The 16,102-nt window shown below is 49.9% G+C and overlaps 1 protein-coding gene across 4 annotated transcripts in view; it reads right to left on the bottom strand.

Moving 5' to 3' along the window:
* The window catches only part of ME3 (malic enzyme 3), a 196,550-nt gene that overhangs the window by 16,373 nt on the left and 164,075 nt on the right, over positions 1–16,102 (bottom strand). For all 4 annotated transcript variants that reach the window (XM_080687267.1, XM_080687266.1, XM_080687268.1 and 1 more), the window contains one exon: positions 7,622–7,731. In XM_080687267.1, the coding sequence (XP_080543393.1) occupies positions 7,622–7,731 (110 nt within the window). The remainder of the gene's footprint in view (positions 1–7,621; positions 7,732–16,102) is intronic.

The following is a 16,102-nucleotide window of genomic DNA, read 5'->3' as shown; positions in this document are numbered from 1 at the left end:
ACAGAAACTATCAGGAGAGAACTTCTGAATCCTCTCACCACCACGTCTATAAACCCTCCTCCTCCAAGTCCATATACTCTGCCATTCCTTGTCTTACAATGGATGAACTGCCCCGGCTCCTAGCTAAAGCTGTCTCCAGGTATGTCTGTTCGGATCCCATCATTTTTGCCCACTCAGGGAATTTGTCTTGTAGCTACCTCTCTTTTTTTCTGCAACCTCTATTCCTCCCTGTCTCCTGGATTACTGCCATCAGCATACAAATATGCCATAAAGCTCCATGCTAAAAAAGCCTTCTCTTGCCCCTGTAGTTCCCACCCTATTTCTTACTTTCCTTTATAGCCAAACTCTGCTAAAGAGCAGAATTTACTCATTGACTCTGTTTCCTTTTGGTCTCCCTGAAACCCAATCCAATCAAGTGACTATTCTCTACCTCTTGACAAGTCACCAGCACCTCACCTTGCCAAATTGATTTATTATTATTATTTTATAGAGAAAGGAAGGGAGACGAAGAGAGATACATCGATGTGAGTGATATATCGATCGACTGCCTCCTGCACGCCCTCTACTGGGGATCTAGCCAAAACCCAGGCATGTGCCCTGACTGGGAATTGAACCGGCAACTTCTCGGTGCATGGGAGGACACCCAAACAACTGAGCCACACTGGCCAGGGCCCACCTTGCCAAATTTATTTATTTATTATTATTATTTTTAATAATAAAGATCAATTTATTTATTTATTTATTTTTAAAATATATTTTATTGATTTTTTACAGAGAGGAAGGGAGAAGGATAGAGAGTTAGAAACATTGATGAGAGAAACGTTGATCAGCTGCCTCCTGCACACCTCCTACTGGGGATGTGCCCGCAACCAAGGTACATGCCCTTGACCGGAATCGAACCCGGGACCCTTCAGTCCACAGGCCGACGCTCTATCCACTGAGCCAAACCGGTTAGGGCCCACCTTGCCAAATTTAGTGGTCAGGCTGCAGCCCTCCTCATCCTTGACCTCTCTCTTAGCAGCATTTGACACTGTTGCTCATTTTTCCTTTGGGAAACTCTTGGTATTTGGTTTCTGGAACCCACACTCATGGTCACCTTTCTGGGATCTTCCTCTGAATCCACCCTCTGAAGTGGCAAGTTATCCTAATTATAGACCAAAACTCAAGAGGAAAACAGCAGTTCTTCAAGCCCATATTATAAAGTTTGGCAAATAAAGTTACCTTTGTTATTAACTTTCATTTTGGGGGATGCTTGGGTAACATGTTAGGGATTTAAAAATGGAGAGGAAGGAAGCTGCTTAGCTCTCTGGAGGAAACCCCCGGAATAGCCCTGGGGTCCAAGGATGTTTTGGAACTTGGCTTGTGCCATAAATGACATGGCAGCAGAAAGCGTGACTGGTTGTTCCTCCTTCATGATGAAAGAAAAACAAATCTTCCTTTTCCGAGGGAGCTTTCCATAATTGCACTTCCTGCAAGCTGGGTACTGGAGGCTGTAGGTTCAGGAAATGCACCAAGGGCAGGCTGAAAATGTGGTTTCTCTTCTGCTTTTAGTAGTCACACAAGTTAAAGGAGCTTCCATGCTAAGCAACAAATTACTGGAGAAAAAAGAAAGAAGTGGCTGTTTCTCAGGTGAGGCCAGGCTGTGAGCAGGACAGGGAATTAAGCTCCCTGGGGTCTGGCCTACGTGGATTGGGAGGCCTGGGGCCCTGGGGCACTGGGCGGCGACTCTCAGGCCAGGCTTGCTTCCAGGAGCCACTGAACTACCACCATTCGAGTGTTCATTAGTAACTGAGTGGCAGTGCTGGGGCCTCACTGGGCTCGGCCTTGGGTATGTTGGATGAATGAACAGTTTTGTTCATAGGAAGTTCACAACATAAAGGTTCAGAAAATTCAAGTTCTCCTTATTGGATATGAAGCAAAGGGCTTCTCTGACTGCCTCAACCCTATTTCTGTGTCATGAGGGGAATTTTCTGGAGCCCTCGGACTCTCTAGAAGGCACTTCCTGGCCATGGAGAGGGTGGGGTTAGGCCTATTCTGATGCAATTTGGAAAAAACCAGAGGGAATAGTTACCATCTTCTCTGTTTCTTTGGGGATTTAATGGAATCAACAGGTTATGGGGGTGGGAGAGGGGGTGTCTCAGAGGAGCCAGGATCAGATGCCGGAGACTCATGAGAACCTCGGGACTGGGACAGCCTCAGAACACAGGGCTAGTTTCACTGTGGGGAAGAGAGAATAGAAAGGTGTGTGAGTGTGTGTGTGTGTGTGTGTGTGTGTGTGTGTGTGTGTGTGTGTGTCTGGCTGTCGCAGACCCCTGAGAGCCAGAAATAACTCATAAACAGGACAAACCGGCTGAACAGTTTTCAGAGCTGGGCCATTCCTCCCCTTCTGCCCCTTTCCTACTGTAGCATCTGAGCCCTGCGGTACTGAGAAGCATTCTGCACGGTGGGTGATCACCCTCTAATGTCACCTCCTTCCGGCCCTGGGGAAAGGTGGGGACAGGCTTGGCCTAGTGTCCTGGGGGTGGCGAGGCTTGAGTCCTTAAGGACAAAGAGAAATGAGCCAAGAGCAGAAGAGAGTTCTAGACAGAGGGGCCAGCACATTCAAAGTCACAGAGTTGGCCCTAGCCGGTTTGGCTCAGGGGATAGAGCATTGGCCTGTGGACTGAAGGGTCCTGGGTTCAATTCCAGTCAAGGGCACATGCCCAGGTTGCAGGCTCGATCCCCAGTAGTGGGTGTGCAGGAGGCAGCCGATCAATGATTCTCATCATTGATGTTTCTGTCTTTCTCTTCCTCTCCCTTCCTCTCTGAAATCAATAACAATAAAAATATATCAAAGTCGCAGAGTTGGCAGAGAATTCACAGACATGGAATAATTCACGGGGCTGGAAGGTATATGTGGAAAGGAGAGAGCTGAGGTGGGGCCCTGCCTCCCTCCTCCTCAGGCCCTCCAGTCCTGTGCTCACAGGGGTCCTCTCCTCACCTCCCCCAAAGCCTCTGTCTTAGGTCTCCACCCTTTCCCCTTCCCATACCTCAGTGTCAGGGGTCTACTATGCACTAGGGGTCTTAGTGCCAGGTTCCTGCCTACACATCACTCCAGGCCTTGTAACAAACAAGCTGGTGCCACAGACAGAGGGATGATAGAAATACTTAGTGAATTGGCGTAGGCTGCAGCCAACAGCACAGAGCATAGCTTTGTAAAAGCATCTGGGTCATCCTGGCGGAACTGGCTGATGACCAGATGTGGCTGTTAATAGTACATCCATTTTATGTCCATTTTACAGACACGGAAAAGAAGGCTGTGAGGATTTAAGCCATTTGGCCAGAGCCACAATGCAGAAAAGTGGGGATTGACCTAGGCCTGTCTCAATCCAATGTCTGGCAGGTAAGCTCTATGGCTCACAATGGAAAACTCGAAAACTTCCGTGTGAGGGGGCGACGATGCCTGTCATACCACATGGGCACCGTCGGCCTTGGGGATGAGGCAGGCCTTGGGCAAGGCAGTCCACGGAAGGCTGGTGGGTAGGAGGTCGCTCCGGGTTTTCTGTCCCCAGCCACACGCTGTGGGCAGCCATTAGGGAGGCCAGGCAACCGCGGTTATTGGCCAGCAGTGTCCTGGACCTGGCTCCTTAGGGAGGACATGCATGACCATTGCTCCTGCCCTTCCTCCTCCAGGTCTCTTCTCCCCTCAGTGCAGGGAGGCCTCCCGGGTCCCAGCTGAAACAACAAAGTCACCTGTGGCCTTTTCCAAAATTCCAGAGGAGGCTGCCAGCGATGAGTCAGGGCAGCCGGCAGCCCTGCGCACCCAGAACCAGCCTGGGGTGCAGAGACTTTCCATGGGGCAGAAAGGGGGGCAGGAGAGCAGGGGCAGCCCTGGGGAGCATCACCCTCCCAATGGGGCTCCAGAGGCCCCATCCCTGGTTGGCCCTGTGGGTTGGTGACCCCAGGTGTGTGTGTGACAGCAAGACTGGCTGAGAGACACTTCAAGTCCTGTGCCCGAGCTTCTGTTCAGCACCAGGCATGGCCCTGCTCTCCTGGGCTCAGTCTGCTGGGACCCTGAGGCCTTTAGTCGCATCTTTCCTTGTTCCACGGAGGACACTGGGTGGGGCTCATGTGCAGAGCAGGCAGGAAGGCCCAGTCTCATTGTCATCTGGGCAGCCTGACCCCAGCCCCCGCCCTGTGTGGGGGGCCGCAGGGGTGGGCAAACTTTTTGACTCGAGGGCCACAATGGGTTCTTAAACTGGACCGGAGGGCCGGAACAAAAGCATGAATGGAGTGTTTGTGTGAACTAATATAAATTCAAAGTAAAGGAGCGGAGGGGAGAGCAAGAGAACCCTCCGCTCTTTCGGCTCCGCGGGCCAGATAGAACAGCCGAACGGGCCGGATCCGGCCCGCGGGCCGTAGTTTGCCCGCAGCTGGGTGGATTCCGGCCACTGGTCCTGCGGGGGTGGACTGGCCTGTTCCCAGCCGCCACATGTGGCATGGTTTTGGTTTCTGATCACCCCCATGATCGCTCTCTCCCTTTCTTCCAGCCCTCTTCAATTCTGTGCATGCAGGCGTTCCTTTCCTATTTTTGAGAAAGGCTGTGTAGTCTTATGTTTTATTTTTTTTTTTAACTTTGTATTTGGAGGTACTTCTAGCATGGGCTTAATCTTCTACGTTGTCCCCTTGGTCCTGGAGTTCCTCACCAGTCCCCTCACTGTTCATCATAGGCTTTTGGCCCTGGGCCCCTCGCTAACCAGCTGGTGATGTGGGCGAGACCCTTGCCCTCTGTAAGCTTCATCTTTGAGTCTATAAACTCCGGGAGCGAGAGGAGGGAATGGGAAAGGTGAGGTGAGCAGCAGGATGCTGGAGAGCAGTGACGCCCACTCTTATGTGGGGTCTGGAACTTAATCCTTAGCAAGAACACTCGCTGCACCACCTCATCCACAAATAAGAAGAGGCAGCCTGGTGTCGTGGAGAGAGAGTGGAGAGTTCCAAGTCAGAAATAACTAGGTTCAGTTACTATTATCCAAAAATAACTAGTCCCAGCTTTGTGCCTGTCTGGCTATGTGACTTGGAGCAAAACTCAACCCTTGAACTTCAGTTTCCTCATCAATGACATGGGACAGCAAAGAGGGTGGGGGGTGGTTTACAAGGAAGTTATGAGACAGTGTGAATGAAAACCACTTTGTATGCAAAATGTTGTTATTTGGCACAGCTTGGGTTCTCTGGGAAGCAGATTCTGAGACATGTGGCATCCATGGGTGGGTGTGCTCATGAGAATGTCGATTTGCATGTATAGACTTAATTCATTTATTCTTCAAACATGTATGAAGCATCTTCAATGTGCCAGGCACTGTGCGGGGAGCTGGGAAATGGTTCATGCCTCTGGAAGCTTAATCTCTCTTGGGGAGATCAACAACCCAATGCAGGCATTTGGGGTACTGTACGGTAAGGAGACTGACAGGGGAGCACAGGTGGCTGTGGGAGCATCTGGTGTGCATCCAAACCAGACTGGGGAGGTCGGGGCTGAAGTGGGACCTTCCCTGGGACAGGAGACCCTTGAGCTGAGTCTTGAAGGGTGAGTAAGAGTTCATTACCAGGCAAATGTGATGGGGAACACGTCCCAAGCTGAGGAACAGGACTTTTACATGCAGAGAGAACTGACTGGGAAGGGGGGTGGGAGGATTAAAGTAAGGGTGGGTCAGAGGTCAGAGAGAGAGATGAGTTGGGGTGGAGAGGGGCACAAGCAGGCCTTATCCTTCCAGGGAGGGAGTGAGAGCTTTCTCGGGAAGAGGGCGTCAACAGCCACAGTTTCATCTCTGAGGTGCTCTGGCAGCAGTGTGGGGCCATGGAGGCTGATGCACTGCCGGACCTGGATGTGTCCCTCTGCCTGTGTTTATGAGGATGTACCAACACGTGGTGTGTGTGTCTGCACATCTGGAGTCTGTGCATCAGGTGTGCTGCCCACAGGGCCTTGTTTTCCGCTTCTACCCTCTGGTCTTGGCAGCTCAGGGGCTCAGGGGGGTGGCTGTCCTGCTGCTGACTCACGGGTGGGTGCCATGATGAGGGAGCCAGTCAGGGGCTAGCGGCAGGTGTTTCCTCCAGGGCAGGCATGAGTGAACGCTCCCTCCCCAGCCAGTGCTGCTGGACCCCGATGCCCGTCCCAGCCCTGTGCATCAGGGCTGGGGCACAGAGTGTGACAGGCTTGGAATTTGCATGGGTTAGCTTTCCCTTCCTGGGTCTGCCCTCTCTGGGCACCCACTCTTCAGGCACTGAAGTCATATATATTGATCTTAATTATCTAAAATACGCTTAACTGTACTCTTGAAATTTGACAACCAATGCAAAAACAACAACAGTTAATGGCATTTCTTTAGCCCTTAATGTGGACCACTGGGAAGGAAGAGGCGTTTGGTTTTGTGAGTGTGAGATCTGGGAGCAGTACAGCCAGTGACAATGAACTTGGAATTTAGAGTCCAAATTTCAACTCTCTGCTTACTGGCTATGTAAGTTACTCTCTGTGCCACCCTTTCTTCACTTATAGGCCAGAGATGATAATATCTTATAGGAGTAAATGTGTAATGTGCTTATTACAATGGTGCCTGATATATAATACATATTCAGCTCTAATCCTTAGCTGTTATTACCTGGATTTGAATCCTCTTAGCTCATTTGATGAAAAGCTGTGACCTGTTTGAACCTCATCTGCAAAATGAGGGGTTGGCCAACCTTTTACTCCCAAAGATCAACACCTGTGCCCCACCAAAAGCAATAAAAAATAAATACCCCGCATGTCATCGAGGCTTTATAAAGTACTAGGAATGGCTCACAAAGCTCCTTACTGGGAACACCTGGATTGGGAGAGATGATCCCTGAGGGACCACCCCTTCCACTCCAGGTTCACATACTGGCATCTCCACAGCAAGAAGCAAGGGCCTTCAGATATTTCTGGTCCATCCATAGAACAGGTGACCAAGTTGAACCTGAACTCGAAGATGCTTCCCATTCATTGGCTTTTGGAGTGCTCTGGGGCCTGGGGCCCTGGGGCCAATTTCTTTCAGGGCCATCATTCTGAGTAGTATACATTCCAGCCAAGATACGAGGAGGGGTTGTTCTGATTCCCTAACAGGAATACATCTTGTGTTTTGGAAAATCCAAGAGCAAGTTATTGTGGCTGGGGAAGACCATTTTTATGGCAGTCTTAAGCACTGGTACTTTCCATTATATTAGCTCTTTAAATTTTCACAATAATCTTCCAAGGCAGTTATTATCCCCATTGAACGGATGACGAAACTGTGGCTCAGAGACTCGATCTGCCCAAGTTCAAGTAGCTAGGAAATGACAGTGTTGCTTAGTATTTATCTCAGATATTAAGTTATATAATTTTTACTTTCCTCTGAAGTAGTGATGATCTCCATTTTATAGATGAGGAATCTGAGGCTTAACAAACTTAAGAGACTTCTTTGAGGTCACAGAGCTAAGAATTAGCCACCTGGGAGTTGAAAGCAAGTCTAATGCTCTTTCTTCAACAGTTGTTGGCAGCAAACCAGCTACCAGGTGCCCCCTCTTTGGCATCCAGGAGAGCCTTGTGAGAAGGCATTCATCCTCGGGGGCTTTGTCGGGTGGGGTAGAGACCTACCTTGGATGTCATCGTTGAACATGCAGTACTTATGGCGGTACTTGTTGAGCAGGCGGAAGGCGTTGGCATTGGCAAAGTCTTCAAACTGGATGAGGCAATTTATTCCAAACCTGTGGGGAGGGAGAGGAAAGAACTCGTGACTGCCTCCCGAGGCTGATCCCTAGCATTCCCTAGTCTGCACTGGGGGTGGGGAGGCTCCAGTGTGGCATGGCTTGTTCACTGGGTCTTTGCCACCCGGCTGGCTCCTGGACTCCTGGCTCTGCCTGCCCCATTATGGATGCGATGGGGAAGCGGGAGAGTAAGGGCCCTGGGCTTGGTGGTCAGTAGAGCCCACATCACTGTCTCTAATGAGGGCTGGTGGCTCCCATGGGCCATGGATGGCAGACCCATGTGGATGGAAGGGCTGAGATGGGGCCTGCTCTCTCTGTGGCCTGTGGCCATCTGGAATCCAAGCAGAAATCTCATTCTAAACTCAAGTGCATGCAGAGAGCCCGGCTTCTCCAGCACCGGGGCCTGGGGAACCTCTGTGGCCGCCTCATGTTCCCTGGGTGCAACCCAAGGCCCCAGGTTCCTCCACCAGAGGCTCTTCTGGGTCTGGCATTGTTCCCTGAGAAGATGCAAGGGAGGTTGGGAAAGGCCACTGCATTAAGCCCCTGTCTTCTGCTTACTTCTTGGTGAGGGTGTTCTCCAGCTTGAAGTTACAGAAGACTCAGTCTAAAATGCAGATTACCAGGCCCATCTTCCAGGGATTCTCACGCAGAGAGTTTGGGGGGGAAAGGGGCTCAGGAAACTGCATTTTTATTGTGAAATACATATCCCTGTGAAACCATTGGCTCAATCCAGCTAACTGACACTCCATTACCTCACACAGTTGCCCCCTTTTTTTGAATGGTGGGGACATTTAAGATCTCTCTTAGCAAGCTTCAAGTATCCGATACATAGTAATTATTAACTATGGTCCCCACACTGTACAGGAATCTGCATTTTAGCAAGCACCCAGATGGTTATGATCTGACAGTGCAGAGAGCTCTGAGAAATGCTGCCTTGCTGGGTGAAGACACGCCCACAAAGCTACCTGAGAGGCCTTATTTATAATCTATGCCAGAAATGCCTTCTAGATTCCAAGGTCAGGTTAAAGCTTGTGTTCCTTTAAAAATGACTAGACTCGTAATCTACTTTTGCTGTTGACATTGTCTGTGAGAAAGGTGAGAGCTAAGATCTCTCTTCTTTGACAGTGGGTTCCCTCAGCCTGGGCTTTCTGCACGCACCTCCCCCTGACTCATTCTTGCCCTTTGACCCTGGCTTTGGTAGTTTTGTTTTATTGTGTCTCTTATTGGAGTCTTTCTGGAAGCAAGAGTGATATGACTTATTAAAAATCACTCAATCCATGGACCAAACAAATAAAAAGACTTCATCTCATGGGTCAATTTGTGACCAATAGTATCTGAGGTCATGTTCATTGAGAAAAAAATGCCCCAATTGATCAGCAAGGAGTGTGTGTGTGTGTGTGTGGTGGGGGGGGCGGGGGCGGGGGCAGGTGGTAGGAGAAATGTTCTGCCATCCACAACCAGGTGTGGCCTAGAGGCTCGGGACCAGCTGGGACAGAAGGATTTATGACCTCGCTGAAAAGGTGGGTGGGGCGCACACTTCTGTGTGGGCTTCCTGTGCTATGGGGGACATCTGTCTCTGATGAGGCTGGTGGCTATGAGGGGTTGAGTAGCACGGAAATGGCCCATAAAACATTTTTTGCAACCTCATACTTTTGTGCATTGACACCCTGTACAGTAGAAATGCAAATATTTGCTCCTACCATGGTCGTTCCAGAACGTTAGTGAGTTAGGGCTGTTGGTGGGGGATTGGGAAGTGGGTTCATGTTAGAGGGGCAGAAATGGAGGGACAGTAACTGCCACAGTCCAGGGCTAAGCGCTCTGGGCTGAGGTTAAGAGGCTTGTGGATTTGACCTGGCTGTGCCACATACAACCGAGTGATCTTGCACAAGTAATGTCACTTTTCTATTCTGCCTTGATTTCCCCATCTGTCAGTGGGCACAATAATATCTGCCTGGACAACTTCTGTGGGCTGTTTTGAGGATTAAAAGCTGAAGGTGGATTTTATTATTTTTATTTTATTTTATTTTGTTAATCCTCACCCGGGGATATTCTTCCCATTGAATTTTAGAAAGAGTGGAAGGGAGGGGAGAGAGACAGAAAGAGAAAGAAACATCGATGTGAGAGAGGCGGATTGAGCCTGCAACTGAGGTACGTGGCCTTGACTGGAATCGAACTCAATACCTGAAGGTGGCTTTAAATTATAAAGTGCTAAACACATGTGTCATCCTGGCCACAATTCTTATTCACAGTCATAGAGCAAGTGCTGATGGGGGTAGGAGTGGGGGCTCGCTGTGTCTCCTGACCCACTTCCAGCTCCCTTCTTGTACGATGAAGAGAAATGATACATAGGACTTCCTGTGCACAAATATAGTGCTATGCTTGCCAAGCCAAAATTTACTGTGAATTTTTGCTGAGGGTGTGAATTTCAAGTATTTGAGTCGGGAGGGGGAACAGAATGTCTTTGGTTGCTGGTGACATTTTGCTATATATAATCCTCACAAGACTCCCAGTGTAACTCCACAATTGGCCTGGAGCTAAATGCTGAAAAGGTCAGACTACAAAAGAATGTGATACATGGTCTCCTTTCTCCCTCTCTGTCTCTCTCTTACACACACACATACACACACACTTGACCTTTAAATAGCACCACTTGGAGGTAAAAATAAGAGTTATAAATAAGCACTTTTGTTCAGTGCACTATTATTACTCTTTCATGTTACATTCAATTTTATGTAAGAGAACCTCCCAGGGAGCAATATGCTGAGATATTGAGTAAACCTTCATTAATTCAGGATGCTTTAACCCTAACTCGGGACTGCATAGAAGGCTATGTGAATCACCCATCCAATAACCTAGACAGCATTCCTAGACCTGCTGGGACTCCACAACCCTATTCATCTTGGACACCCCTCCCCATGGCTGCTCCCCCACCTTTCCTCACCAGAAACCAGTCCTGCTCTAGCATCTCACACTGCCCATCTCAGTCTCTGAACTCAGCCTCTCCTCTGTTACAGAAAAACCAGAGAAGAACCAAGCAACGCTTAGAGAGATGGAGTTACATTTATTATTATTATTATTATTTTTACGTGCGGGCCCAGAGAAAAATGTCTCTCAAATTCTGGGCCAAAAACATGGAGGAAGTTTCCCTATTTATATCTTTTTACCCTCTTTGTCTCCCAAATACGGGGTTTTCCGGTCCCCTTTGCAAGTTCTTAAAGAGCCTTATGTGCTGAGGCTTTGAGACCTCAACCAAATGCCTGGCCTGGCACCAGCACTGATAACTTCGTCCAGGGAAGGTTTATGGCCTCTCTGGAATGGGAGTAGTCTTATTTCCTTATTATGTAAGCAAGCAAGCATTTACAGAAGCCAAATAGCAGGGTTAAAATTTCAAACAGCAGTTTTTATATAAGATGGATGCTTCACTTCCACCTCTCTCACTTCCACTACACCTCTTCTTTGTCTCCACTGAGACCTTTGGCCCTTCACCAATGTCTCCCAGCCTCTTGTCCTCTCCTTTAAGGCTTTTCATTAAGCCAGACCACTCACTAGTCTGAACCAAGGGTGGTTGCTTCAATTGCTCTCTTAGCATCACCCATCTGTCCACGTGTACATCTGTTGGTCCATCCATCCATCCATCCATCCATCCATCCAAAAGCATCTATTGATGCTCTAGGAAAGGGTATACATAAAAGAGCTGGTAAAAATTTAGTGTTGTGAGTTTGCCCTCCTTACTTGTGAAACTAACTAACTAAAAGCCAATTAAGTCCAAAAACAAAATTTCAAAGTGAAAATGTAAATGGCTCTGGTGGAAAAAAAAAAGACTTTTCTCAATTCATCTATGGACATCCAAATACAGATAATGAGATTTCAGCATAATGCCAATTTAAATGTTAATTATAATTGCCTTACACGGACTCATTAACTTCTCACTACTGGCAACAACAGTAACAAAAATAACTAAACTTCACTGAGTGTTGATTACCTGGGGCGCATCTCCCTGAACTCATTGCATGTTATCTCAGTTAACCCTCACGTGACCTTATGAAGTAGCTGCTATTTCGTAGGAGTCCTGAGCTGTTGCCCAGAGGTTACTGATTCCATCGCAGTTGGAAAGTGGTGGGGCTGGAATCTGGAGCTGGCTCTATCCCACTGTAGAACTTACCTTAGTTTAGTTTTAATGGCGATGTGAATTTGTAAAAGATAAGGAAGAGCCATGTGATGAAGAAAACACTGTCCTGGGAGAGAGGACAACTGCGTTTTCCCTCTGTCCCTGACATAAGCGCTGAGTCCCCTCTCTCTGGGTCTTAGTTTCCTGCGCTGAGAGTGTTGGTGGAGCAGCATGGGCAACTTAGTGCAGGGTTGGAGTAGATCGACTAGGAACTTCACTCAGACATTTCTACAAGGCCAACGTAGGGATTGCTGATGATCCTGAGTAAGAGCAACACGTGACAGGGAAATCTTGAGTCAGTACTGTAGAGTCCTTTCTGAGCTGAGACTCACCAGACCAGCTGAGTGCCCTGGCCTAGCCAAGGGAGCCACCCTCCCGGTGGTGCAGCTGCAGTGGCAGGAGCCCCTCGGAGGGGACCCTGTGTAGGCCCCTCCTCATGACTCCGGGGCAGTTTCCTGATTTTAGTGCTGGCAGCTACTGCTGACATTCTTGCCTGCCCAAGGCCAAAGGAGGCTCCTGCTTATCTGTCCCCTTCTGCACTTTTAAACTCTTCACTCTGCGCCTGGCAGGGGCTCAGGAACATCTGATGTGTCTGCAGGGGAGGATTCCTGCCACAGAGAAAGAGGCACCTCCCCAGCCACACACTGAGCTGACCGGATTTCTCGACCCTGGGGACTCAGCTGGGAAACGGCCTTGGTGCTGCCAAGGAAGGCATTCCAAGGCCAGGACTCACTGAGAGACTCCAGGCTGTCGCGTGGGTGGATGTTTCCCCCCCAGCACCGTGCCTGGGAGCCCTGGTGAGCTGTGTGCGACACTGTGACCAGGCCTCCTGGGCACCTGCCACCCGGGTGAGGACACTCTGAGGTGGCTGCCCCGTCCTTCCTCCCAGCCCCCCAACCGGAGGCTGCGTGAGGGGATGTAGGAGAGCAAAGCATTCCAGAAGCTGCCGACCTGGTTTCTCTTCCCATAGGTCAGGACCTGCCATTCTTTCAAACACCTGGGCCTGACCTCTTTCAGGCCTGAACAAACACAAGGCACCTGGGAGGAGCCTGTGTCCAAACAGAATGACTAAAAAGTACCGCTCGGATTTCCATGGGAGCCCACTCTGTCCCCCCAGCGAAAAACACGCATCCCTGACTCCCAGGGCAGAGGGCTCATTGAGAGTATCGGTCGTCACCCGATGCAAAGCGATTGCGTTTATTTACGCTTTCCTTCCAGGAACTGGAGCTCACAGAATCACGGAGCTCTGGTCTTTGTTTCTATTTTACATACTCCACTAAACGCGAGTTCCTTTAGATGCTCTCAGAAAGCGTTTCCGTGGCTAACTCCATTAGGGAAACTCTGAATGTTACATACAATATATGCAATGCATATTAAAGGCTCTGAAAAGTCCTGCATTAAGAAACCTGTTAACCCAGCATTTTCTAAGCTTATTTGACCAGAGACCTTACCTTCTGCGTCCCACCCTCCCCACCTGTGCTGGAGCAAACTTGGAGAGACACGACCTTCCGCAGAAAGGACTTTACCAGGTGGGGCGGGGTGGATCCAGGGCAAGGCCACCTCTCCCAGGGAACACTGCAATCGCCACTCTGGCCAGGATCTGGTAATAACTGATCTCGCCTCCTCCAGGTTTATTCCCCTCCCCCAATCCATCCTCCCTGTCTTTCTAAACACAAACCTGTGCAGGCCACTTATTTTCTCCTAGTCCTTCAGGTCTCTCACTTCCTCCGGGATTATGCCCAAACTCCTCAGGTTGCCCTAGCTCAGTGGTCGGCAAACCGTGGCTCGCGAGCCACATGTGGCTCTTTGGCCCCTTGAGTGTGGCTCTTCCACAAAATACCAACCATGCCTGGGCAAGTCTATTTTGAAGAAGTGGCGTTAGAAGAAGTTTAAGTTTAAAAAATTTGGCTCTCAAAAGAAATTTCAATGGTACTGTTGATATTTGGCTCTGTTGCCTAATGAGTTTGCCGACCACTGCCCTAGCTGGTTTGGCTCAGTGCATAGAGCGTCGGCCTGTGAACTGAAAAGTACCAGGCTCGATTCCGGTCAAGGGCACATGCCCAGGTTGTGGGCTCGATCCCCAGTGGGGGACTTGCAGGAGGCAGCCGATCCACGATTCTCTCTCATAATGGATGTTTCTATCTCTCTCTACCTCTTCCTTCCTCTCTGAAATCAATAAAAAATGTATTTTAAAAAAGCACACTCCTCAGGTGGTGTTCACTTTGGCTCCAATCTCAGTGCTCACCCCCTGCCCTTGCTTTCCAACGTCCTTGGCACATGCTGCTGCTTCCCCGCCACTGTGGGCCCTGGCACAGCTCCACGGTTTCCTCAAGTGCCTGGAAGGCCTCCTTTCCCCAGGCCAACTGCTACTCCAACTGTGAGTCCACGCTGAAACCTTCTAGGAAGGTTTCTCTGACCCATCACTCTCTCTACCCTCAGGGTAGCAGCAATTCTCTCCTCTGGGCTGCCGTGCTACTCTGCACACATCTCTATAATCGCACAAATCACACTGCATCACCATTATGTACTGACATTTCTGTTTTAAGTATTAAAGAAATGTATATGGCAGGGGACCCTCTTTGTATCAGGAACTATCTTAGGCACGACATAAAACATCAATTCAGTAAGCATTCCTAAGTGTCCACTGTGAATAAGGGACTGTCTTACCTGCGACTACAAAGGCAAACACAAGAATCTCACAGTCTGGGGCACAAGAAAATGCAAAAGCAGCTGCAACATCCTGTAGCAAGGGTCATAAAAAGATATGTGCTAGGTGTGTGGGAGGCCTCAAAGGCAGCAGGCAGGTCTGCCGCGGGGGGAGGCAGTGAGGGCTTTACAGTGCAGGAGACCCAGGTGCGGCTTGAAAAGAGCCGAAACTCATGGACAGACTGTATGTGTGTGTGGGCAGGGGGCAGGGGTTGGGGCAGGAGAAGGGCGCCTCAGGCAGAGGGAACAGCAGATGCATGTGGAATGAGACCAGGGGGCCTTCCTGGAGCTGCAAGAAAATCAATAGAGTCGGGGCTTGGGAGAGGAGTGTGAAGAAGGGGAAGAAAGTGGGGAGAGATGAGGCTGGTGGAGCCTGGGGCCACCCTGTGTAAAGAGCCTAGATAGTCTGGAGGGCAATGGGACCCCCTGAGGAGCTTTAGGCAGGAAAGTGGCATGTGTTTTAGGAAGTTCATTCGGGCAGCAGAGTGGCTGATGAGATAGACAGTGGGCAGGGCATATTGGAGACAGGAAGTACGTGTGCCCACCCCAGTGAGAGATCATGAAATCTGGTGCGAGGCAATAGGCACAGAGCAGGAGAAGAGGGGCTGGGAAAGATGTGAGGGAGGAATGGCAGAGTGTGGAGAGCTTTGGGATCCAGAGGGTCTGGGTCCCTCACTTACTAAATGAATCCAAATTTGAATCCAAATTTCAGTTTTCTCTGATGAAAGAATAGGAGAATAAAACCTTGCAGTCCTGTTGTGAGAATAAAATGAGATGATGTCTATACAAGCCTGGCATACTGTAGGCACTGTGTCCACGGGGGCAATGGTTATTAAGGGCAGGCTTTCATAATGGCCAGATGTGGAAGACGGAGGAGGAGGAGGAGGAGGAGGAGGAGGAGGAGGAGGAGGAGGAGGAGCCCAGGATGAGGGATGGTGTGTCCGCTGCTCAGTGAGCTTGGGGATGGGAAAGGACAGGCAAGCTTACTTGGTAAGACAGGTTTGGCATGTGCTGAGCCTGGAGCTGAGATGCTCAAGGGACGTGCTCATGAGCAGCAGACTCCATGAGGCTCAGCAGAAAGGAACACGGAGTTCAGGGCACAGGGAGCCGTCCGTCATGGGCCTGGATGAGGGTCTCAGGCTGAGCATGTGCAGCGAACAGGGAGCAGGGCCAAGGACAGAACCCTGGGGCACACCTACGTCCAAAGAGCAGAGGGGGCGGAGGACGGGAGTCCAGCAAGGGACAGTGAGCAGGGGAACCGGCCAGGTGGAAGGTGGGTGGGCAGAGCAGGCATGTCAGGTGTTGCCGAGATGTCCTGAGAAACAGGGATCTCGAAGTGCCTATGGGAGTTGGCATTTAGAAGTGGAGTGGTGGGGAGGGAGTTATTCTGCAGGGGGCTAAAGGGGGAATGGAAGGGGAGGAAATGTCATTGAATTTCAAGAAGCTTTGTTCTGAAGTAGCGGGAGGGTGACAGCCACTGGGGGATGTGGGACTGAA

Source organism: Plecotus auritus (genome assembly GCF_963455305.1).
Source record: "Plecotus auritus genome assembly, chromosome: 9".
NCBI lineage: Eukaryota > Metazoa > Chordata > Mammalia > Chiroptera > Vespertilionidae > Plecotus > Plecotus auritus.
Note: the sequence above shows the minus strand (reverse complement) of the source record. Positions and strands in the feature narration are given on the sequence as shown.